Source organism: Echinops telfairi, unplaced genomic scaffold (assembly GCF_000313985.2).
Source record: "Echinops telfairi isolate 266 unplaced genomic scaffold, ASM31398v2 ScPeMD7_15;HRSCAF=58, whole genome shotgun sequence".
Taxonomy (NCBI): Eukaryota; Metazoa; Chordata; class Mammalia; order Afrosoricida; family Tenrecidae; genus Echinops; species Echinops telfairi.
The window spans coordinates 326,265-351,520 of record NW_022103912.1 but is presented as its reverse complement, the minus strand read 5'-3'; the positions used below and the strand labels follow the sequence as shown (position 1 = coordinate 351,520).

General features: G+C 39.9%; 1 protein-coding gene across 2 annotated transcripts in view; it reads right to left on the bottom strand.

The window, feature by feature from the left end:
• The window catches only part of CLASP1 (cytoplasmic linker associated protein 1), a 354,339-nt gene that overhangs the window by 161,277 nt on the left and 167,806 nt on the right, over positions 1-25,256 (bottom strand). For both annotated transcript variants that reach the window (XM_045287431.1, XM_045287432.1), the window contains 2 exons: positions 11,997-12,064; positions 1,128-1,280 (listed from right to left, as the gene is read on the bottom strand). In XM_045287431.1, the coding sequence (XP_045143366.1) occupies positions 1,128-1,280; positions 11,997-12,064 (221 nt within the window). The remainder of the gene's footprint in view (positions 1-1,127; positions 1,281-11,996; positions 12,065-25,256) is intronic.

Genomic DNA, 25,256 nt, shown 5'->3' with positions numbered 1-25,256 from the left:
AAAGACCAAAATCAGCACAACTGGGCGAATAGGTAAAAATCATAATAAATGAAGAAAAGGTTGAAGTTGTCAAGGATTTTGTGCTTCTTGGACCTACAATTAAAGTTCCTAGAAGCAGCATTCAAAAGACACGTTGTATTAGGTGTCAACCTTGTGGGTTGCAACCCCTTTGGGGGGTTGAACAACCCTTTCACAAGGGTTGCCCGATTCCTAACAGTAGCAAAATTAGTTATGAAGTAGCAATGAAAATAATTATGGTTGGGGGCGTCATCACAACATGAGAAACTGTATTAAAGGCCGTGGCATTAGGAAGGCTGAGGGTGAGACCCACTGAATTAGGTAAATCTGCTTTAGAACACTTCTTTGGAGTACTGAAAAAGAAGGATGGTACTTTGAGGACTAACGTACACTTGACCCAAACAATGTTATTTACAATGCATGTGAAAGTTGGACATAGAATAAGAAAGCCAAAGAAGAATCGATCCATTTAAATTGCGATGCTGGAGAATATTGATACCACCATGCACTGCTAAAAGGACAAACCAACCTGTACTGGAAGAAGTGGGACAAGAGTGCTCCCTGGAGGCCAACCTGGGGAGACTCTGTCTGACATACTTGGGACATGTTGTCAGGAGAGACAGTCCCTGGAGAAGAACATCGTGCTGAATAAGGGGGAGGGGCAGTGAGAAAGAGGACGGCCCCCATGAGACGGACGGACGGACACAGTGGCTGCAACAATGGGCTCAGGCACAGGAACAATTGGGAGGGTGGCACAGGACAGGGCAGTGCCTTGTCCTGTTGTGCACAGGTCACTTGAAGGCACCTAACAACAACAACATAAAAATATTTCCATTTCCTTGAGCTCATAACTGTGTCATCTTTTCCTTTGATTCACTGCACATTTTCCCTAAAAAGATGACCGAATTACTTGTTCTAGGATGATTTTTAACATTAAGAATTCTGAAAGTTTATGGAAAATGATATTAAAACATAATGTAATATTTCTGTTAACTTTTGGAAACATTTTCTTAAAGTTGTAAATTAACTGTTATTAGATTTGTCTTGTATCTCTATTTTTAAAAGCTGGCATCACTAACCCCAGAACACCACTGAGAGCCAGCTCTTACCTGAAGACTTGGACCCAAGGGTCGAGGAACCAAGCCGGCGAGTGGTTCCCATTGCAATGTTTCTCCGTGCACTTGGAGGGGCCTTGGAAGATGTAGAACTGGCAGAAGAAGGCCTGTTACCATCCACAGAATCTTCATCATCAAAATTCTTATCTGAAGAAAGCATATAAAGTATCCAAAAAAGAGAACTTAAAATATTAATTAAATTTATAGATCATTGGTTTGCCTGCTCTCTTTACAAATAAGGCAGCTATTAAGGAAATACCAGAATACATTAGCAAAGACGTTTCTTTCATATATTCTTTCATATATTTCATATATCCTCCTACCCAACTCTAAGAAAATGGGGAAAATATAAACAAGAAAATAATCCTTAAATAAAAACAACCCTTGAAAATAAGTTTGCCACAAGATATGACAAAATACCAATTTATGAACTATCAAGGGCTCATGAGGGAGGGGGGAGCGGGGAGGGAGGGGAAAAATGAGGACCTAATGTCGGGGGTTTAAATGGAGAGAAAATGTTTTGAGAATGATGTACAAATGCGCTTTACACAATTGATGTGTGTATGGATTGCGATAACAGTTGTATGAGCCCCTAATAAAATGTTAAAAAAAAGAAAAGAAGTTTGCCATATTGCTGAATGTTTTTCATGTGTATTTCATTAATAGCTAAAGTGAGATTATATGTTACATTAGAGTAGTGTTTTTCCAACTAACATGTCAATTCTTCCCGTATGATGAAATATCTTCCAGAAATACCATTTTAATACTTATACAGTATTTTATACTGGGAGAATTCCACACTTGTAGTACTCCTGCAACAAACAATTTCAATAATATGCTTTTAGTATATATTTGTCCTAAGACAAATAATCCCTAAAGTAGTATTACTCTGTTAGAGTGTAATGGCCAAATTCATCTTCAGAAGTCATATAAATATGTACTTCTGGCAGCTCAAAGAAGTGACCATTTTACCACTTTAGCCAGAATTATATTTTATACTTCAATCCATTTACTAAGCAAAAACATCTTTTATATTGCATTTTTTATGAGGTTGAAAATATTTCATAAGTTTACTAATTTCAAAAGAATCTGAGCATATTTTTATATTCTAAGCAAAATTTATCACCAATAGATCTGCACTTGAAGAAATGCTAAAGATCTGGCCAAAGGAAAATGACTGTAGATGGAAATATGGATTTATTTTACATAAGGAAGTAATAATAAGTATTAAGTATATAGAAAACATTTCCATTATATTTAATTTATTTTTAAAATGTCTAAAGCAAAAATGACAACTAGTTCCCAGGATATCACACAACCCTTAGTGTTCAATTTTTCATGTTGTCTCAGTATCAAAGATTTTTCATCTTTTCTCAGATGTTCTGATGGACAGAGAAAATGTACTTGTTACATTTAACACTTTAGCAACATTATAAAAATGTAGTAGTAGTGCAATTAAGATATACATTGCTGTACTAGATGTTACATAGGAAACTGTAAGGAAGATATAGCACAAAAAAGGCATTAAGAAAATGCAAGCTTCCAGACTTCTGAGAAGTTGGGACTGAGTAACGCATACCAGAGGGACTCCACAGAAATGAGCCCCGGAGAGTTACCAAGAGGGAAACCCCACACTGCTGGGTGGCAGGAGAATCATAAAAATAAGCAGGCACAGATCCACAAGGTTTTCAGGGGCTGGGGGACTTTGGTTTCCCACAGTGGATGCCCGCTAGGGTTTAACCTTAGCCAAGCCACTGTCTCGGCCAGAGACGGGACCATTTGGAGCAGGCGGAGGAGGTTAATCTCAACATAGCACCATCTTGCCGCCACCTCAGGGCAGGGATTAAACCCTTGCACCTCACAGGCAGGAATCGGGGCTCAGTTATATTGTTACTATTGCTTCTCTCTCTTCTCTCTATCCCCCCACAGTCTCAGCAGGCTTAGTTTTATTAGGGTTCCCCCCCCACTTTGTCTCTTCCCCATTCTTTCACATGCCACTGCCAACCTCCAGGCCACTCCCCTTATCCTAGGGCATTTACATCTGCCCTCCACCCAGCTAGGTGAGCTCTACCCTGTGCAGCATAACCTGAGGCTGGGGAAAGCCCGCCTGCCCTCCGCCAAGGGATATTCCACCCAACTTCTTCCCTCGGAATTCCTGACTGAGTGGCTGGGGGAGCTCTTATTTGTCCTCTGTGGGCCACGGGAATGAAGGAACTTCCTCCCTCCTACCTTAGTGCCTCACACAGCCTAAGGCAGCTCGGCCAACACTCGCCAACATCCCAAGCTGCTGCAGGAACCTCTTCCCAACCTCCACAGTGATCTACCTGACCAGAGCATTTCTGCCACCATTCGTGATGTTATACACCAAAGCAGGAAAACAATCAGCCTTCTGGGGCACTCCCCTTGAAAATGAAGCCACAGGAAGATAATGTGGTAGACTAATTCCACAATGAAATCAGCTGTAAGGCAGTTTGAAGAAGCATTCCAATGAGTCTACTAGAGAGAGCCGGTGCTCTTCGACTCCCTGGAAAATGGCACCTAGCTCCTCTAAAACAAAGCAATGCAAACAGCAATCAGCTCCAATGACCTCAACGAAAAAACAGTAAAAACAAAAGCCAATGGGCGAAGATGTCCTGAAGCTAACTACGTGCATAGAAGAAGCATAAATTGATCTGCCACAGAAAGAAATTTTGAGAATGCTGCTTGGAGTCATACAGGATATGAAGGGCACAATACAGATAATGGATGAAATGATAGAGGAGATAAAGTCCATATATCAAAGGGAATTACAAAAGCTTAGGGAAGAAATAACAGAAACCAGTAGCAGACTCACGGACCTCAAGAATCTACAGGGGGAAGCAGAGAACTGCACCAGTGACTTGGAGGATAGCCAGACAGACTTAAACAAACGCAAACAAAATTCTAATAAGATCATCAGAGAAGCTGAAGAAAACCTAAGAGCTATGCCTGATGCTATGAAGCAGAACAACATTAGAATTATCGGCTTACCGGAGGAATACACAACAAGGAAGTCATCTGTAACAATAGTGAGAGAATTCTTGGAGGAAAACTTCCCCAGCTTAATGAATGAAAACCAAATGACCATTCAGAAGGCTGAAAGAACACCAGCTAGACTGAATCCCAAGAACTCACCAAGGCACATAATAGTTAAACTATCCATCTTTGAGGAAAAGGAGAAAATCATGAGAGCAGCAATCACAATAAAGGTTCCCAAATAAGAATATGCTCAGATCTATCAGCAGAAACTATGAGGAAGAGGGCAGAGTGTAGTAACATATTCCAAAAATTGATGGAAAATAACGTAAACCCAAGAATACTATATCCAGCCTAATTATCGATCAAGATAGATAGAGAAGTAAGAGTCTTTCAAGACAAGGAAAAATTCAAAGAATACGTTAGAAGAAACCCAGCCCTACAAAAGATCCTTCTGACCCAGTATGGGCAGAAGAACAACACGCATCTATCATAAATAAGAGACCGCCACATAGAACAACCTCACCCAGAGGGCAACAAGGAGAAAACAGACCCCAAGATAGCATTGGCTTAAGGGTAGAAAGAAGTCAAGAATGATCCACACACACACACAAAACACACATACACACGTGCATGTGCACAAAACACTACTATGAAAGGAAGGTAGGAAAACACCCAACCCAAAAGGTATAACATGACATCACAGAGTCTGTAGATGGAGATAATAACACTGAATATCAATGGACTGAATTCCAGCATTAAAAAACTGAGGCCAGCAGACTGGCTTAGAAAACACACACCATCAATCTCCTGCCTGCAGGAGACACATCTCAAGACAACAAACAAAAATAGGCTGAGAACAAAATGCTGGAGAAAGGCATGCCAAGCAAACAGCAGTTCAAAAAAAGCAGGGGTTGCAATCCTAATCTCCGAAAGAATTAACCTCAAAGTACAAACCAAAAAGAGAGATAAGGAGAGACACTATATGATGCTCAAGAGAACGGTAGAAAAAGAACCACTACTCATTGTAAGCATATATTTCATGAATAAGAGACCTGCCGAATACATCAACCAAACACTCCAAAAGATGAAAAAAGAAATCACAGCCTCAACAATTAGTGGGTGACTTTAATACACCTCTCCCTGAGAAAGATAGACTACAGGGAAAGAAACTCAACAAGGAGGCTAGAGATCTAAACACTACAATTACACAATTTGGCCTGATAGATACCTGGAGAGCTTTTCATCCAATTACGATAAAGTCCCATTCTTTTCAAGCCCGCATGGCACCTATTCGAAGATAGACCACATGCTGGGGCATAAGGCGCATCTACATAAATTTAAGCACATTGATATGATACAGTGATAAGACCGGTGTTCCCAAAGGCTGGAAATCAAAAAAATGAAGATGAAGAAAACAAGAGCAAACAATTGTAGGACGAATAACTATTGCAAAAGGAGTGCGTACTGGCACAGATGGTAGATGAAATTAGAAAATTTCTAGAAACCAATGAGAATGAGAACACGACATACCAAAAATTATAGGACACAGCAAAGCCAGTTATCAGAGGAAGTTTCATGGCAATACATAAGCCTCATGATTGATGAGCTGGCACAAAATTTACAACAACTAGAGCAGAGTCAGCAGAACAATCCTACTGATAGCAAAAGAAAAGAAATTATTAAAATCAGAGCTTAGATTCAGGAGAGGGAAAATTTTAAAAATATTGAAAAAATTAATGCTGCTAAAAGTTGGTTCTTTGAAAGGATAAACAGAATCAACAGACCTCAGGCAAACCTAACCGAAAAAAGGAGGGAACAAATTTCAATAGCAAGATTGAGGGATAAAAAATTTTAAAAAGAATGAGGGATGAAAGAGGGGACATTACAACAGACCCTAATGAAATCAAAAGTATAATTACACAATACTACGAAGGAATGTGCTCCAATGAATTCAACAACTTGAGGGAAACTACAGAACACTATTACAAGAAACCAAGAGTAACCTCATCAAATGGAAGAATATCCCATGCTTGTGGATTGGAAGACACAATATAGTAAAGATGTCAGTTCTGCCCAAGGCACTATATAAGTTTAATGCAATTCCGATAAAATTAACCTCATCTTTCTTCAAAGAAATGGAAAAGCTGATTATTAATTTCACATGGAGAGGGAAGAAGCCCAGAATTAGCAGAGAACTCCTCAAGAAGAAGGACACAGCAGTAGGGCTTGCTTTACCTGACTTTAGCACATACTATACAGCCACAGTGGTCAAAACCGCATGGTATTGGTACAACGATCAATACTCAGAGGAATGGAAAAGAACTGAAAAAACAAAATCATCAGCATACAGAGAACTGAACTTTGATAAGGGACCAAAAAATATGCAATGGGAAGCAGATGCCCTCTTTAACAAGTGGTGCTGGAATTGGCCCCAACCTGAGAACTTTGGCACAGGGATTGCACAAGTTATCAGAAATGAGAAAGGGCACAAACACAGAGGAGGCACAAATTGACAAGTGGGATATACTGAAGATAAAACACCTGTGTACATCGAAAGAATTCACCAAGAGAGTAACAAGAGAGTCCATGGACAGGGAAAACATCTTTAGCAATGAAACATCAGACAGAAATACAATTCTCAGCTAAGAGTCTCTCTGTGGGACTTCAAACAGTTGAGAAGTGCTGAGAAAGCATCAAGGCTAGGATCAAAAAACAAAGTAAAATAATGGCCCATGAAAGCCTCCAGAGAGTGAAGCGGAGCATCAGGTCCCTGCTGCGTACGCCATGTCCTGGAGGTGAAGATCACAAACAAGCTGCCCAAATAGCTCCACTTTCTGCAGAGTGTCCCAGACAAGGAGCACACCAGCTTGTGTGACCACGAGCTGTCGAAGGGATCAGGTATCAAGCATCAAAGAACAAAAAAATCTTATCATTGTAAACGTGGGTGAGTGCAGAGTGGAGACCCAAAGCCCATCGGTAGGCAACTGGACACCCCCTTACTGAAGGGTTTTGGGGAGGAGATGAACCAATCAGGGTGCAGGGTAGCAACGATGAAACATATAACTTTCCTCTAGTTCTTGAATGCTTCCTGCCCCCACTATCATGATCCAAATTCTACCCTACAAATCTGGCTAGACCAGAAGATGTACATTGGTACAGAAAGCAAATGGAAACACAGGGAATCCAGGACGATGACTCCTTCAGGACCAGTGGTGAGAGGGGCGAGACCTGGAGGGTGGAGGGAATGTGGGGTAGAAAGGGTGAACTGATTTCAAGAATCTACGTACAGCCTCCTCCCTGGGGGATGGACAGCAGAGAAGAGGGTGGGGGGAGACATCGCACAGTGTTTAACTTATGACAATACAATAATGATTTGTGAATTATGGAGGGTATATGAGGGAGTGGGGAGGTGGAAGGAGGGGGGAAATGGGCAGCTGATATTAGGGGCTAGAGTAGAAGGCAAATGTTTTGAGAATGATGAGGGCAGCGAATGTACATATGTGCTTGACACAAAGGATGTATGTATGGATTGTGATGAGAATTGTACAAGCCCCCAATAAAATAATTTTTTTAAATGTGCTTGACGCAATTGATGTATGTATGGATTGTGATGAGTTGTATGAGCCCCCAATAAAATGATTTTTTTAAATAAATAAATAATTTGGGACCCTACACATCAGGAAACAAGGCGGCATAATGGTTATGCAGTGGGCTGCAATCGGAAAGGTCTGCAGTTGGAGAGTACCAGCTGCTCCTCAGGAGAAAGATGGAGCTTTCTACTTCTGTGAAGTTACTCTTTCAGAAACTCAAGGGGCAGTTCTGCCCTGACCTAAAGTAAAGGGTTGCTATGAGCTGGCATGGACCGGATGGTGGTGCATGAGTCGTATACTGTAGTACTTGAAATCCCACGTTCAAAGTAACCACAATAATGTTCATCATGTGGGATTTGGATTTATATTAAATGGTATTTTGAAAGAAAAGCAGTTATCGTAAGAGATAATATAGTAAATTTAGAATAAATTTATTCTTATAATTATTAAATTGAAAACAAAAAACTACAGGAGCAAAACTTCTCAGGAAGGTGCTTTTAAAAAGATACACAGGGAAGAATACCATCTCACATCTACAGCTGATACAAATGGATGAGGTACGTGTGACCAAAGTCCATCAGACAGAGCGTGAGTGGGAGGTGACCGAGGAGGAACACAGGATAGAAATGGAAGTGCTCAGTAAAAGAAACCACATTGGGAATGAAAACTACAGACTGTTAGTAAGGAATGGCTGTTTCCTCATTCAACCAGCCCTTTCCCAACTCACCCTAAGACTGCAGGTGAATTCATTACAACTACACTCTTGTAATTGTGTGTTTGGCAATAAAAGGTTGAGACATGAACACACGGTCTGTTAGCTGTAACAACAGAGCAAGGACTAGGAAACTTAGGGCGGTTGGTACTCATATTTAAGAATACATTCACGTAAACAGCTTCACCCTTTCACTGGCAAAGAAGCTGTTTAGTCTTCTATAGTTTACCACTATGCATGTTGTTGGCAAGTTCTTGTTGGCAAGTTTTTGCTAGCTTCTCAGCACACAGTAATTCACTGTGATCTCCCTCCCCTCACATTTCTGGAATCACAAGATTCACCCATTGATCCTCAAATACCATCACAAAGCTTCGTGAATGAAATTCAGATACTGGAAACAATAGGTTGTAATTCAAGTCCTACTCAGACTTTGTCTATTTACCCAACAATATTTATTGAATGGTTATCATATACTATGGGCGAAAGAGGTTGTTTTCTACTCCCATGAAGAGTTAGTCTCCAAAACACCTAGGGGTAGTTCTATCCTGACCTGTAGACTGCAATGAGTCGGAACCGACCCAATGGCCGTGAATTTTGTTTTGGGGTTTTTTTAACATCACATGCCAGTTACTTCTTCAAAGCACTAAGGATGAAAGAAAAATGGTCTTATAACCATCAGCAAACAAGGTACAGTAATAATGCTCAAAGCAAAAGTTAGAGCAGGGGAAGGGGACAGAGAGTGAATGGGATGTGCTCTTCTGTTCTGAGTCTGTAATGAACAGATCTCTCAGCCAGGATATGCATGACTTGAGGAAGAGGGAAATGGTGATACCCCTGAAAGAGTGGCTTAGCCAGCAATCCCCTGCTGGGCATATGCCCCAAAGAAATAAGAAACAGACCACAACCAGTCGTCAGTGCTCCAGTGTGCATTGCGGCACAGATGTCCACAGCAAAGAGTTGGAAACAACCTAAATTCCCATCAACGAATGAATGGATTTAAAAACTCTGGTATATACATGCAATGGAGTACTACATCCCTAAAAAGCAGTGATGAACACATCAAGCGCATCATCTCATGGGAAGAGTTGGAGGAAATTATGCTAAGCAAAGTAAGTCAAACACAAAAGGACAAGACTACACGGGAGCAAACTAAGAGAGAAAGAAAGAGAAGCGCAGGCTGGGTCACCTATCCTCAAGGAAGACATTCCTGCTCTGAGCAGCCAATGCACAGAGACAACCATAGTGCCGGCCCAACCACAAGACATGACAGCCTCTAATCCACAGCACTATGGAGGGAAGCACTGGAGACACAGTGCAGGAATCATGCTCAGTCAGACCCCTCCCACACCAGGTTGAACCATGAAGGGAGTGCGACAGAGCAGCAAAGGGAATTCCCCTAGGAACCCCCAAAATAGACTTCTGACTAGGGGCGGGGGGCTGGGGGGCAGGCCTTGGCACCTCATCAGACCTGACTGGAAAACATTCATAAAGGTCAGCAAAGGGACCTGGAACTATTTATAGGCTTTCCCCCCACCCCCCATGTCCATCTAGATAAGATAGGCAAGATTGTTTACAATCTCGAGGAGAAAACAACAGGACAATGGTTCCAGGAAGACATGGGAGAAGAGGAGGCGAGGGAAAGGGAGGGGGAGCCAACAAACCCAAGGACAAGGGAACAACAAGAGATCTAAAATTGATGGCGAGGAGAGCATAGAACACCTGGCGGGGTTTGATCAAGTGCAATATAGCCGAGACAAATTACTGAGATGAATGAAGTTCAAATATGATAGTGGGATAGGAGTAAAGAAAAAGAAATACAGTCAAGAACTAGGAAGCAAGAAACATTTATAGAGGTATAAATATAGGTATGTATATATGTAAATATAATAACATATAACAGTAGGGATAAAGGTTTCGATATATATTTATATGTTAAGTATTAAGGTAGCAGATGGACATTGGGCTTCTACTCAAGTCCTCCCTCAATGCAAGAACACTTTTTAAAAAAATCATTTTATTGGGGGCTCATACAACGCAAGAACACTTTGTTCTAATAACCCGGCATTCTGCGATGCTCACCTTCCTGACATGATCGCTGAAGTCAAAATGGCTACATAAGCAATGTGGTGAAGAAAGCTGATGATGTCCAGCTATTACAAGATACAGTGTACGGGGACTAAAAGGCTTGAAGTTAAACAAGTGGTCATCTAGCAGGGAAGCAACAAAGCCCATATAGAAGAAGCGCACCAGCCGGTGTGATCACCCGGTATGGACGGGACCAGATATCAGGCAACAGAAGACTCAAACAATCAATCTATGCAAATGAAGGGGATCAGAGTGCAGACCGAAAGCCCATCTGTAGACAATTGGACATTCCCACACAGAAGGGTCACAAGAAAGGGACAAGCCAGCCAGGGTATACTATAGCACCAAGGAAACATACAACATTCCTCTAGTTCTTTAATGCTTCCTCTCCCCCCACCCCACCCTATCAATGATCCCAGTTTCACCTTACAAATCAAGCTAGACCAGAACATGTACACTAGTACAGATAAGAGCTCTAGACATGTAGAATCCAGAACAGATAAACCCCTTAGGTACAGTAATGCGAGTAGTGTTGCCATGAGGGTATGTGGAGGATGTGGAGAGAGGGGGAAAAAGGGGAACCGTAATGATCGACACATTACAACACCCCCCCCTCAAGGGGGGAGAACAACAGAAATGTGGGTGAAGGGAGACAGTGGACAGTGTGAGATATGAAAATAAAAATAATTTATACAAGGATTCACGAGGGTGGGAAAAGAGTTGCTGATACCAAGGGCTCAAGTAGAAAGAAAATGTTTTGTAATCAATGATGGCAACATATGTACAAATGTACTTGATACAATTGACGTATGGATTGTTAAAAGAGCTGTAAAAGCCTCAGTAAAATAATTTCTACCAAAAAAGAAAAGAAAAAGTGTCTTAGGCCAAAAGAATGTTAAGTATGGGATGTCTAAGAATATTCAAAGAAGGAAGGAAGCTACTGTACACAGAAGCAGAGGGAACTTGAAAACAGAACAATACAAGCAGAAATCAGAACAGGAATCATGAAAGGCACAGTGAGCTACTGCATTATCATCTGTGTGACAGGAATCTTGGCTGATTTTAACCAAGACACTGCCATTAATGTAATTTATATTACAAAAGGATTATTCTAGTTACTGTATGAACACAGACTTCAGGTATGTGGATGGAGAATGTAGAAGCAAAGATATCAAAAGAGCTCACGGATATGGCTCAATGGTTTGCTAGATTAATAGCACTGTAGCAATGGTGGTGCTATGTTTGAGCTCTGGGTGCATTTTTTTAAGTAAACCTAGTATGAATTATAATGATACCCAAGAAACCGGTATTTCAGGTGATCAATGTGGCTTATGAAAGAAAGTCATCGATGACCAAGTTTCTGGAAAAGTGAGTGGATGAAAGTGTTAATAAAATTAGATTCAGCTGTTCAAAAACAGCATAAGCAGTACTGACATAAAGTTGAAAAAGCAAAAATAATTGATTGTTTTGTCTACTTACCACTTGCAGATTGTATCATATTTCCGGATTTTTGGACTTCATCAAATTTTGTAAAAATTACATTCAGCCTGTATGAAAGTGAAAACATAAAAGTTTTTAACTATCGCTGTTTGTAATTATATTAAAATACTAAGTGAGGTGTTAGCTAAGCCCACATGGAACAAGCAAATTAGCCTGTATGAGCCAAGGATTGTACATTAAAAAATCCAAGATCAGAGGAAGAGCTTAAATTCTGTGCACCTAGTTTGTAGAAGACTCTGGTTGACAGTAAACCCCCAAATCTGTGTGCAGAGACCCCTCGGGAAATGAGCCTCAGCTGAATTCCCTAAGGCCATTGACTGGGAATGTAGAAAGCCCTGCCCTTGGACAGTAGTGTATCAGAAAGGGAATTAATAAAGATACATTTACATGAAAATTGAAAATCTTATTTATTTTTCCATTTAATCCATTCTTAATGTGTTCTATTTTTCATTTTCTTCTTTCTTTAGATTGAAAAAAAAATGTGATCAATGCCATTGAACAAGATGACAAGAAATCATTGAATGAGAACCTAATTTGCCGTGTAAACTTTCACTGAAAACAATAAAATTTTATTTTAAAAATACTAATGTGAACTTAGGTCATGCCATCAAAAAAATTAAATAAATAGTAAAAATACCATATCAACAGTATTTATGTTAGTAATAGTAAATGCATCAAAAACATCAACAGTCAGAATAACTGGACACTTATTAGGGACCTCCTAATCCTCAAAACAGCCTTATCATCATTCCTTTTTTGCATATATGGAAATCACATTTACAGGAAAAGATGCCTTCCTTAAGCGTTAAAATGCCGAGTCCATGTCCTTAGACATTTAAGTGAGTGCCCGATATAAAAGGCACAACCATCTTTCCCACTCCTTCTAAACACAGACTGGCAATTTCTTAGCATAATATTTTTCTAACTGTACCAGGATTTCTTATAAAGCCAAGGCACTTCTGTGATATATGGCTAATTCAGAAATGATAAAAATAATTTCTCTAAAAATAGACACTGCAAATCAGAAACAATCTATTGCTTGGGGGGGAAATTGGGTTGACATTTATTTTCTATTAATGACTCATTTTCACATAGGTATTTAAATTGAAGTAAAACTGCTTAACCAGTCAAAAACTCCATGCTAGTGATACCACACATAAAAGAAAAGGTACAGTGAGGGGTAATAAAAAAAGAGACTACGCAAGAAAAACAGCAGGATAAGATTAGAAACAAAGATTCCAAAATGATGTACTCTTGTAATCTGTGCCACTATTTTAAGAACTAAAGTAGTTTATTTTAATACTTTCTTCCAAACTTCCCTATCATTCTAGCACTAATCATTTCAAACATGTTTGTCTTTCCTTCCCAGCCAGAACAGAAAGAAGCTCTGTGGGTGTAGGGGTACGAATCACACTCTCGGCGTTCCATACACACCAAGTGCTCACCCAGTAGTTAATAGGACTGTGTATTAGAGAGCTGGAACCTCAAACCATCCCTGCCCTCACACTGGAAATCTTCAGATACTTCCTATATTTTAGCCTTCTAATTCTTTTTATCCATGCAGCCAGGTCTTGAGTTCCCATAATGAGTCTATGTTCTCTTGAGGTTTTATTCTAGGAGAAGAGTCAAAATCACACATAAGCAAACCAAGGTAAATGAAAGTAAAAACTAGTCTAACGTGTTGCCTCTTGCACGTGGCAGTATTTACGAATTAAATACAGTATCCACGGTATTTACGAATAATCTCTTAGAGTCTTCTGTACAGCTAGGCAGAGACATAATCTCAAAATACTTCTAAAGAAACGTTCCCAGCAATACTGACAATTAATCAAAATTTACATTGAAATAAAAACCTGTTTACCATCTCAAGACTAGTTATGAGTATAGTGTTCACTTACTTTCAGACCTAGTGGGGACTAAAGATCTGGAAAGATACCTTAGAATCAACCTTTTAAGCATTTCCACTGCCTGCCCTCTTACAAGTCACAAAGATCTCTGGTGGCCTGACAAGCCCACGAACAATACCATTAGTAAGCAGGTTGCCAGGGGGCCTGACCAACCCAGCACTTTATTGGGTCACAACCACACCCTCTGACTTGGTCATGTCCCTAAGTCTGCAAATTCAGCCCAAGGTATATTTCTCATCCAGTTGTTCCTGAAATGACTTTGAAGGGGTATATATTCCTTCTGTTTCAGGAACGGTGTCCACCAATATCACCGCGAAAAGTGGAAAACTCTGCAGATGTTCAGTCGATGGTAATGGCTTCTCCTGTGATTATATTACCCACATGCAACAGCCCCAATGCAACTAGTTACCACAACCTAGAGAGTACTTTAGAATCTAGATCAAAAGGAGGGAAAGAAAGGCAGACAGATTTTCAAATTCTATAGATTTCCTAGAGCCATGATGACTGAATAAACCTATGAAACTATTTCCATGAACAAAATATTAAATCTTAAACCAAAAATATCCCCTGAAGTCCTCTCAAAACAAAACAATAATTTAGACTAACTAGTCAAAAAGATCTGCCAAGGGGGTCTTAAAGGCTTAAAGTTAAACAAGCAGCCATCTAGCAGTGAAGCAAATAAGCCCACATGGAAGAAGCACACCAGCCTGTGTGCTCATGAGATATTGATGGGATCAGGTATCAGGTATCAAAAGATCCAAAACAACTATACTAATGCAAATGAAGGGGTTTGGAGTGGAGACCCAAAGCCCATCTGAAGACAATTGGATATCTCCCTCACACACACAGAAGGGTAATAGGAAGGGATGATTCAACCAAGGTGCAATACACCAGCAAAGAAACACACATCATTCATTCCTCTAGTTCCATCATGACCCACTTCCACCTTACAAAGCGGGCTAGATTGGAGAACACACATCGGTACAGATAAGAGCTCTCAACACATGGAATTCAGGACAGATAAACCCCTCAGGAACAGTAGTGGGAGCAATGATGTCATGAGGATAGGGGGATGGTCAGGGAAGGGGAAGGGGGAGAAAGGGGAAACCTATCACATGGTTGGCTACATAAACCCCCAAAGGGGACAAATAACAGAAATGTGGGTGAAGGGAGACAATGGACCATGTAAGAGTCAAAATAATAGCAATATATAATTGATCAAGGAGTCACAAGGGAGGGCGGGGGAAAAAGAGGAGTTTATACCAAGGGCTCAAGTGGAAAATGTTTTGGAAATGGTGATGGCAACATATGTACGAATATGCTTGATACAACTGATGTATGGAATGTTATAAGAGCTGTAAGAGCCCCAATAAAATGATTTAAAAAAAAAGATCTGCCAAGCTATCTGTATTCTTTTCACATAGGATCAAATTGAAAACAGAAACGGCACTGATTAGATAGGACCCTTAGGTGTCAGTGTATTTATGTTAACGAGAAGAGGAGCAATCCAGGATACTGAAAGGGGCTACAGCACAAGAGGAAATGCTACCACTCAAGGGCACACACACGAAGAAACTGTTGCATTGGTGGCTGTCCCCAACAACACACTAAATAAAGTCACAGGAAAATGCTTCTCTATTGGCACCCACACCTTAATTCTGAACTCCTTCAGGCAGAAATAACCAATGATGGAGAGAATGTGGTGTTCGGAACCCTCACATGTGGTGGGGTGTGTAAAGTCGTCTGGCGCTTCCTCCAACAACTGGGAACAGAAATGCCACATGACCCAGCAATCTCACTACTTGGTATCGACCCTACAGAAATAAGAGCAAACAAATGCACACCCATGTTCATCTTAGCACTACCACAGCAGCAAGAAGACAGATAACTTAAATAACTATCAGTAAAAGAATGGACAAATAAAACTTCAGTGCATAAACAAAATGGAACCGCTCACATTAAATCAGCGGTTCTCAACCTGTGGGTCACGACCCCTTAGGAGGTTGAATGACCCTTTCCCAAGGGTCACCTAAGACCTTTGGAAAATACCTATTTCTGATGGTCTTAGGAATCGACACACCACTTCTCTACCTGTCTCCAGGTGGGTCTGCCCACGTGCAGATACGCCCATATCCGAATACACGGCATGAAGACTGTTACCCATGCTACACCAGGCTTCCAGACAAAATTTCATTTATTTGTCATTAGAAATAAATATTCCGCAATATATAATTATATACTGTTTTCGTGTAATCACTCTGCACTAATTTTGTTCAATTTGTAACAAGGAAAATGCATCCTGCATATCAGCTATTTACATTACGATTCATAACAGGAGCAAAATTGCAGTTATGCTGTAGCAACGAAGATAATGTTATGGTTGGGGGTCACCACACATCAGTAAGTATATTAGAGGGTTGCAGCCTTAGGAAGGTTGAGAACCGCTGCATTAAATAATGATGAATCTGCAACACGCCTCTTGGCATTATGTCAAGTGAAATTAATCAATCAGAAAAGGACAAATATTGTTCGAGACCACTGTCTTAAAAAATCAAGAAGGCTTCCAAACAAGCAAACAAGCAACAAATAAACTGACGATTTCAAGAGGGAGGAGAGGAAGGGGAGTACTAAGGCTAGAGATCACAGAGACGGAGGCTGGGGTAGGTGAGGATGGAATGGGAAGAGGGAAAGTCACTGGGAGGCTCGATAAGTGGTTGGATCGAAAAGTGATCCATTCTGTAAACACACACCGATTTCACACACACAGAAAACAAAAAATGGTAAGAAGACAGCAGGGAAACTAGAATACAGGAAATAGAACAACCAGAATATAATCCAATTGTAGGAGAATGTAACCCATGTACAACTTACAAGGAAATTACAAAATACGAACTTGACTTGCTATGTAGAGATTCACCAAAAAATAAAATTTTTAAATATATGTTTTATTTTAAAATGTAGGTTTTTTCTTATAAAATTTATTATAGAAACTTTACGTAATCTCCTATAAGCTAATACCAGTAATTTCAGAACAAGCACCTCCCTCCCCAAATACATAAGAGTTCGTAATCAACTTTATCACCTACACGGAGATATAAGGAACTGCCACATATGCTAGACAGGCTGGAAGACGGCCGAGAAGAGATGCTGCAGACAAAAGAACTCGAGATAGGCTATAACATGCTGCAATCTGCTAAGTCCCTGACAAACCCCCTAATCATACATATTGTCTGTGAGTTCTATGTGGCCACAGCAACAAATGACTGAACCCATTAGCGAGGCAGAGTGTTTGAGAGGGATGGATAGTGTCAAAATAGGGTAGGGAAGGATAAAGGGTAAGGAAAGGCATGTATGAACTCAGCCTTGTGGCAACCGGCCTTGGAGTGGAGTTGTACAGTATTCTCCTATTCCTTTGTGTAGGCAGAAGGTCAGACACAGCCTCTAAATAATATTGCCTCCGTGGGTTTACAAATACATGTGTACAAATACATTTAGGATGTTGGAATGGCAGTATTAGGAAAAAGATAGAGTGTTAAGAGAATAGAGCTATATAAGAGCAAAGTTTTCCTATCATATTGACTCCAACCTGCAATTTTGTTATTAGAAAAAGCATAGTAAACTTTCACAGAGAACAAATTCTTTCAAAGGCATTATATAGAGAAAATAACTAAAAAATCATTAAAATGGTACAACAGAAATATGTTTAAGCAAATTAGTGGTGAAACAAAAGAAATTTCAGTCATTATACAGAAGACAAATATTTTAAAAACTGAATAAAAAACCACATAATTAGTAATGCAAGGCATATAATAAATCAGACACTCGAATAAAAAGGCAGAAGAAGCTCTGCTGACAAAGACACCCTGAGCTGGCAACCTCAAGGCCAGCAATTTCAAACCCACAGTATGCTCACAGAAAACATGAAATCTTTACTCCTATAAAGATTTAGTCTCAGAATCCCAAAGGAGCAGCTCTACTCAGTCATATATGATAATCAGTCATATATGATAATATGAGATAGGGTCAACTTGATGGGAGTGGGAATTAACATGCAGAAATTGGCAAAATGTATTAAACCAAATAATCCAACTATTATTCTAAAATTTTTAAAAAATCTATCAAGTAAAAAGAGTTAGAATGGTTATAGTAATATCGGACAAACAAAATTTAATACAAATATTATTTTTAGTCAATGCATCAAGACATAAATTGTGTTACTCTAGGTGTTTTAGAGAAACAAATCCACAGAAATTCATGTATAAGAGAGAGTTTTATATAAAGGTTAAGTGCACATCAATAAAACATCCCAACCCAGTGCTGCCCAAGCCCACAAGTCCAGCATTAACCCATTAACCCATGTGTCCAACACCAATCCACAAAGTCCTCCTCCATCTCACAAAACAGACGCAATGATGCCGATTGCAGGAGGAAAGCCAAGTCAGTGAACGTGTAAGCATCTCAGCGCTGGCAGGGGTCTCCACATGGCTGCTCCAGCACCGAGGGCTGCACTGGGATAGGTCCACGTGGCTTCTCCTTGGGGATGTCTTACAGGAAGTGAGCCTTGCAAGCTGAAGCAGGGAACTGCTAAGGCAGCTGCACCCTGGTGCGACCATCACAAAGCAAGAGACCCGAGAACTCGAAAGGCGAGGCTCACCAAGCTATTTATCCCTCCGCCATTCAATTAATCCCACACGTGTTTATCGGCCAGGTTGGCACAATAAGCTAACTAACATACACACACGTCCTAAAATACATAAAGCAAAAAGTGAGAGATAAACTGATAACTTATATTATGAGCTAGAAAGGTTTCACTACACTCACTTTCAACAATGGCTAGAACTAGAAAGATAATAAAAATGTCAATGGGCTGAAATAATACTTCTTATGTTCTCTGATCATAATGGAATAAAATTGTAAATCAATAATGAAAAGCAATAGGCAGTTACATTAATGTTGAAACTGAACAAAACACTCTTAAATAAACAGCAAGGCAAGAAAATAAAAATGTAAAGTAATTTCATATGGATGAAAATGAACACACAATATACAAAAACTGGGTCTCAACAAAATTATTCCTTAGATGAAGCTTTATATGTGTAAAGACCTGTTTTAAAACATAATATCTCAAAATAGAAGAAAGGTTGCAAAGAAAATGGAGGGCAGAAAAACAGACAAAAATAAGAACATAGCAGAAATGGATAAAAGAGGAGAAAAACATTTGAGGCTGCTCGGGAGGCCTTGGGGATTCAGAAGTTGACAGACCTGCAGAGAGGGGCCATGGAGAGGGATATCATACACTTCCAGACAGTGAGAGTCTCACCATCAAGACAACTAGTAAGAGACAAGACCCGACACCACATAATTCCCAAGGAACAATAGCCCAAGAAGGATAACTATAATAAACATAGATACACCCAATGAAAGACCCTCGAAATACATCAATCAGATCCTCACAGCATTGAAAAAGGATACAGAAGTCTAGACTCCAATAATAGGAGACCTCAATCCATCACTCTCAATGAAAGACAGAACTCAGGCAATATAGCACAAAAGATGTCAACAACAATTATCAACCAAATCAACCTCATAGACATACAGAATGCTCCATCTAACAGTTTACATTTTTCTCCAACACACATGACCATTCTCAAAAAAAACACGAAACACATAGGAGGCCACGAAGCATGCCTCACCAAATTAAAAACAAACAGTGATCCCATTGCCTGTCTTCTCAGGCCACACAATTATAAAATTAGAAATCAACAATAAAATGAACAGAAACAAAGAAAAACACATGGCGACTGAACAACATATTATTTAAAAAATAAATGGGAAGGAAATTTTGAAAAAATTCCTTGAGACAAATGAGAATGCTAACTCAGGATAGCCTTTGGGACACAACAAAAGCAGTAATAAGAAATCAATTTACACCAGTCAACACATGGATTAAAAAAAAAGAGAAGAAATCTAAAATCAATACCCTAACACAGAACCAATAAGAGCTAGAAGAAGGAAAAAAACATAAACACGCCGATAAAAGAAGGAAAGGAACCAGAAGGATCCAAGCAGAAATAAAAAGGGAAAATCAGTAAGATAAGAAGCTGATTCTATGAAAATAGACTACTGGCAAACTTAACAAAGGGGGAAAAGAGAGAAAATGCAAATAGCCAAAATAAGCGATGAAAAGGGTAATCTTACAATAGATCCAAGTGAAATTTTAAATAATAATAACACAACACTACAAAGAAATTGTATTCAAACAAATCTGGCACTCTAGAAGACATGGACAGACGCCTACACATCCACTCAAATGAATTCAGGTATTGAAAAACTCTACACTCATAACAAAAGAAGAAATAGAGAGGTCATTAAGAAACTACCCATCAAGAAGACTCCAGATCAGATGGTTTCATAGAATTTTACCAAGTATTAAGAAAAGTGCTGACACCAATACTACACAAACTATTTCAGAACATAAAAAATTAATCAAACGCCCAAACTCTAGAAGACTAGAGGCCCCCCACAATATAAAAAATTATAGACCAATATCCCTTATGAATACAGATGTTAAAATAATCAAAAAATTCTGGCCAATACAATTCAACATCATATAAAAAAAATAATAATTCACCATGACCAAGTGGGATTCAGTACAGTGCAGGAATGCTTCAAAATTCAAAATATAATCATTGTAATCCACCACAAAAACAAGATCATATCAAAAGTGCAGAAAAGGTATCGGGCAATATCCAACACCCATTTTTGAATCAAAACACTCAACAAAAGGGAAATAATAGAAGAGGAATTCCTCAACATAATAAAAGCCATATACATCACCCTCATCAAAAACCAACATCACCCTCAATGGGGAAAACTAGAAACATTTACATGGAAAAAAGAGACCAGACCAGGATACTCCCGTCACCACTCTTATTCAACACTGTGCTGGAAGTTTTAGCTAGAGCCACCAGACAACAAAAAGAAATCAAAGGAATACAAATAGGCAAAGAAGTAAAAAATCTTGCTATTTGCAGATGATATGATTCTATATTGAGAAATCCCAAAAGTCTCCACTAAAAGCCTACGGAAACAATTGAGGGATTCAGCAAGGTAGCAGGATATAAAATTAACAATCAGAAATCAAATAGAATTTCTGTACACCCGTGAAGAGAGCTACGGAAAAAGGCACTAAGAAAACAATTCAATTTACAATGACCACAGAAAATATTAAAATACTTGGGAATAAACCTAACTAAAGAAACAAATGACCATATAGAGAAAACTACAGAATGTTACAAGAAACCAAGAGACTGTGGTAGTTACATAATCTGTTGTCAATTTGAGACTATTATGAGTAAAGGGGTGGGGTTTAGCCTGTCAATCAGATTGCAGCTTGATGACCTCATTTGGAGGCGCTAAGGAGATAAATTGCTAGCTGAAGGTGGGATACACACATTCCCTGTGAGACATCCCTGCTGAGAAGACACATGGAGCTACGCTAGAGTCCTAGCCCTGAAGGAGCCATGTGGAGACCCCCACCAGCGCTGAGATGCTTCCACTGCCACTGGATCACAAGACTTTATACCAGTGGTTCTCAACCTGTGGGTCATGACCCTTTGGGGGTTGAACGACCCTTTCATAGGGGTAGCCCGATTTATAACAGTAACAAAATTACAGTTATGAAGTAGCAACAAAAACAATTTTATGGTTGGGGGTCACCACAACATGAGGAACTGTATTAAAGGGTCACAGCATTAGGAAGGTTGCAAACCACTGCTTTATTTATACCCACTGGCCTGTGATCTTCCTGCATTCGGCATCATTGCATGTGTTTCATGAGTCTGAAGAGGAATTTGTTGATTGGTATTGGACATATGGGCTAATATCAGACTTAAAGACTTGATCTGGACTGGGCTGGTATGTTTTCTTGATATACAATTACTCTTTGATATAAAATTCCCTACTACACACATGAGTATCTATGAATTTAGCTTCTCTAGTCTACCCAGACTAACACAGAGACCTATATAAGTGGTCTTTGCTCATTGACAGGTAGACTTAATATTGTGGAAATGTCAATACTACTGAAAGCAATCTATAGATGCAATGCAATCCCAATCAAAATCCCAACCCTACCTGTGCGATCACGAGGTGTCCAAGGGATCAGGTACCAGGCATCATCAAAACAAAAAACTCTTACCATAGTGAATGTATGGATGGTGATAAGAATTGTATGAGCCCCTATTCAAACAATTTTTAAAAAAGAAAGAAAGAAACAGAAAAACTAATTACCTTTCATATGGGTAGGCATGACTCAGGATAAACAAAGAATGTCTTAAAAAAAAAAAAAGAACCAAGTAGAAGGCCTAGCACTACCCAACCGAAAATTCTACTATGGTCACAGTAGTCAAAAGAGCCTGGTACTGGTACCGCAACAGAGACAGAGACTAATGGATAACAACAGAAAACCCAAATAAATGCATTAGCCTACAGGCAACTAATCTTCGACAAAGGACCTAAAAATAGCCAATGGGGCAAAGACAGCCTCTTCAACACATGATTTTGAACAAACTTGGATATCCATATGTAAAAGAAATAAACAAGAATCATATCTACCCTCCCCTCGTGCACAAAAGTGAACTCAAGATGAATTAAGGACCAAGGTGTAAAACCCAGAGCTATCAGGAACATCAGTGAGAAAACTTACAATCTTAAGAGCCCTCTTACAGGGCATATATCGTCTACCAAATATAATAGGGAGGCACACACAGCAGCGGTCCAGATAGATGAGTGGGACATGCTGAAATTACATCATTTGGGCATATAAAAAGACTCTCAGGAAAGTAAAACAAGAGCCACAGATTGGGAAAAATTTTTTTTAACAATGACGCATCAGACAAGGGTCTAATTTCCAGAATATCCAAAACTGTATGACAGTTCAATAAGAAACTACCAATCAACCCAATTATAAAGTGGGAAAAATACATGAACAGACAGTTCAACAAAAATGATGTACAAATGGCTAAAGAACACATGAAAAACACTCGTGATCACTAGATATTGGGACATGCAAATTAACACCACAATGAGATACCACATTATACCCACAATGCTAGTCCTATTCAAAATCAGTAAACAACAAAATGATGGCGAGGTTGTGGAAAGAATGGAATTGGTATACGCTGTTGGAGGACTTGTAAATACATATAAGCACTATGGAAAGTGATATGTCGATATTTCAAGAACTGGGAATTGAAATCCCAGACAATCCAGCACAGTTCACAATAGCAAGAAACTGGCAGCAGCCCAAGTACCCAAAAGTAGAAAAACGGATAAAGAAACGATGGCACAAACACACAACGGAATATGCAGCCCGCAAAAAGCAAGGAAAGCACTCTGTGTGTCATGGATGCTGAGCAAACCGAGTCAACCACAAAAAGACGAATGTTCTCTGAGTCCACTCCTATATGGAGAAACAAGAATTGAGTCCTCATGCCTACAGGCCATGAACCATAGATCCTCCCCCAGCCCTCCCTTTATATGAACTTCTTAAGAACCACTTTGGAAGAGGGGACCTCCCGTTGGCTGGGGTCGCTCCTTCAGGAAAGGGAAAGAGCAGCATTAAGACAAGGCTGTGACAAATCAACAGGCCCTCACTCGGGATGAGGAAACCTTACCAGAAAATCAAGTAAGGAGGGGAGGCAGGGGGCATCTACATTTCAGAGGAGACACATTTCTGCAAATGGGGAGGAGCAACCTCCAAATGGTGAGGGATGCTTAACAGTAACCGTAGAGAACCTTAGATGAGAATAAACTCAGTTCTATGTTCCTGGGTAAACGCTTTGAGTAAGTGTCTACCCAACCCTCAGTGAACCAGGCCATGGACTAAGCACTATGGCGACCGTAAGACAGTGGCCTTGTAGGAAACACGGCATCCCCCAACAGCTACACCAGAAGCACTCAATTTGGAAGCCCAATGTAACAAGCTGGGTGCTACCTCAAAACTACCTGTATCCCTTGGACTTAGGACTGAAATTCCCTGGAGAGAGAGGCAGCGAAGGATAGTCACCCCAAGACTGTAGAAATCATAGTCACTGATCCCTGGATGAGACCACTGACTAACACCGTATGGTTAGTATCTCATTGTTCCCTTGCATACATTTAGCACAGCACTAGCCTCCATGTTCAAGGTAAAAAGAGCTCCATCAATTAAGAAATCAATCTGTACAAAGCAAAACTCATGGATTGCAGCTCAAAACTGGACTATACTCACATCAATAGTACCTTAAATGCTGTCATTGAAGAATTATACCCCAGGGGGACAACTGACAATGTTATTCTTTTTCTTTGTTTGGGTGTGTCTTTTGTTGTTGTTTTTCTTGTTTGTTTTTTATGTTTTTCTTTTGTTATTGTTGGAGTTTGTCATAATGGAACCGCCAAAGTAAACCAGTCTCTTAACACGTGGACAAGCAGACAGATTCTGGGCTCCAACTTAATTCTAGGCCCAATCCAAGGATGGTTACTTCTTTAAACAACACGGCCCTGCTCAACACTCACCTTCATGAAGAGATCACTGAAGATATGGGTGCTACAGCGAAGTGTAGTAAAGAAAGCAGATGTTGCCTGGCTGTCAATTGGAATAGTATCTAGGGGCTTATGTTAGTCTGGGTAGACTAAAGAAACAAATTCATAGACACTCATATGTATATAAGAAAGAGTTTTCTATAAAGGGTAACTGTACATTAAGAAAGCATCCCTTGGGAACCAATTACAAGGAACTATATGTGACCTCCTCCCTGGGGGACGGACAACCGATAAGTGGGTGAAGGGAGACGTTGGACAGGGCAAGAGATGACAAAATAACAATGTATAAACTATCAAGAGCTCATGAGGGAGCGGGGAGTGGGGAGGGAGGGGAAAAATGAGGACCTAATGCTGGGGGCTTAAGTGGAGAGGAAATGTTTTGAGAATGATGAGGGCAATGAATGTACAAATGCGCTTTACGCAATTGATGTGTGTATGGATTGTGATAAGAGTTGTATGAGCTCCTAATAAAATGATTAAAAAAAAAAAAAGAAAGCAACCCAACCCAGTCGAGTGCAAGCCCTAAGTCTGATATTAGCCCAAATGCACAATACCAATCTATAAAGTCCTCTTCAGACTCGTGAAACACATGCAATGACACCGAATGCAGGACAATCACAGGCCAGTGGGAAGAGAGTCTTTGGATCGAGTGGCGTTGTAAGCATCTCAGTGCTGGCAGGGGTCTCCACGTAGCTTCCCAAGCTTCTAGGGCTGCATCAGCGTAGGTCCATGTGGTTTCTCCTCAGGG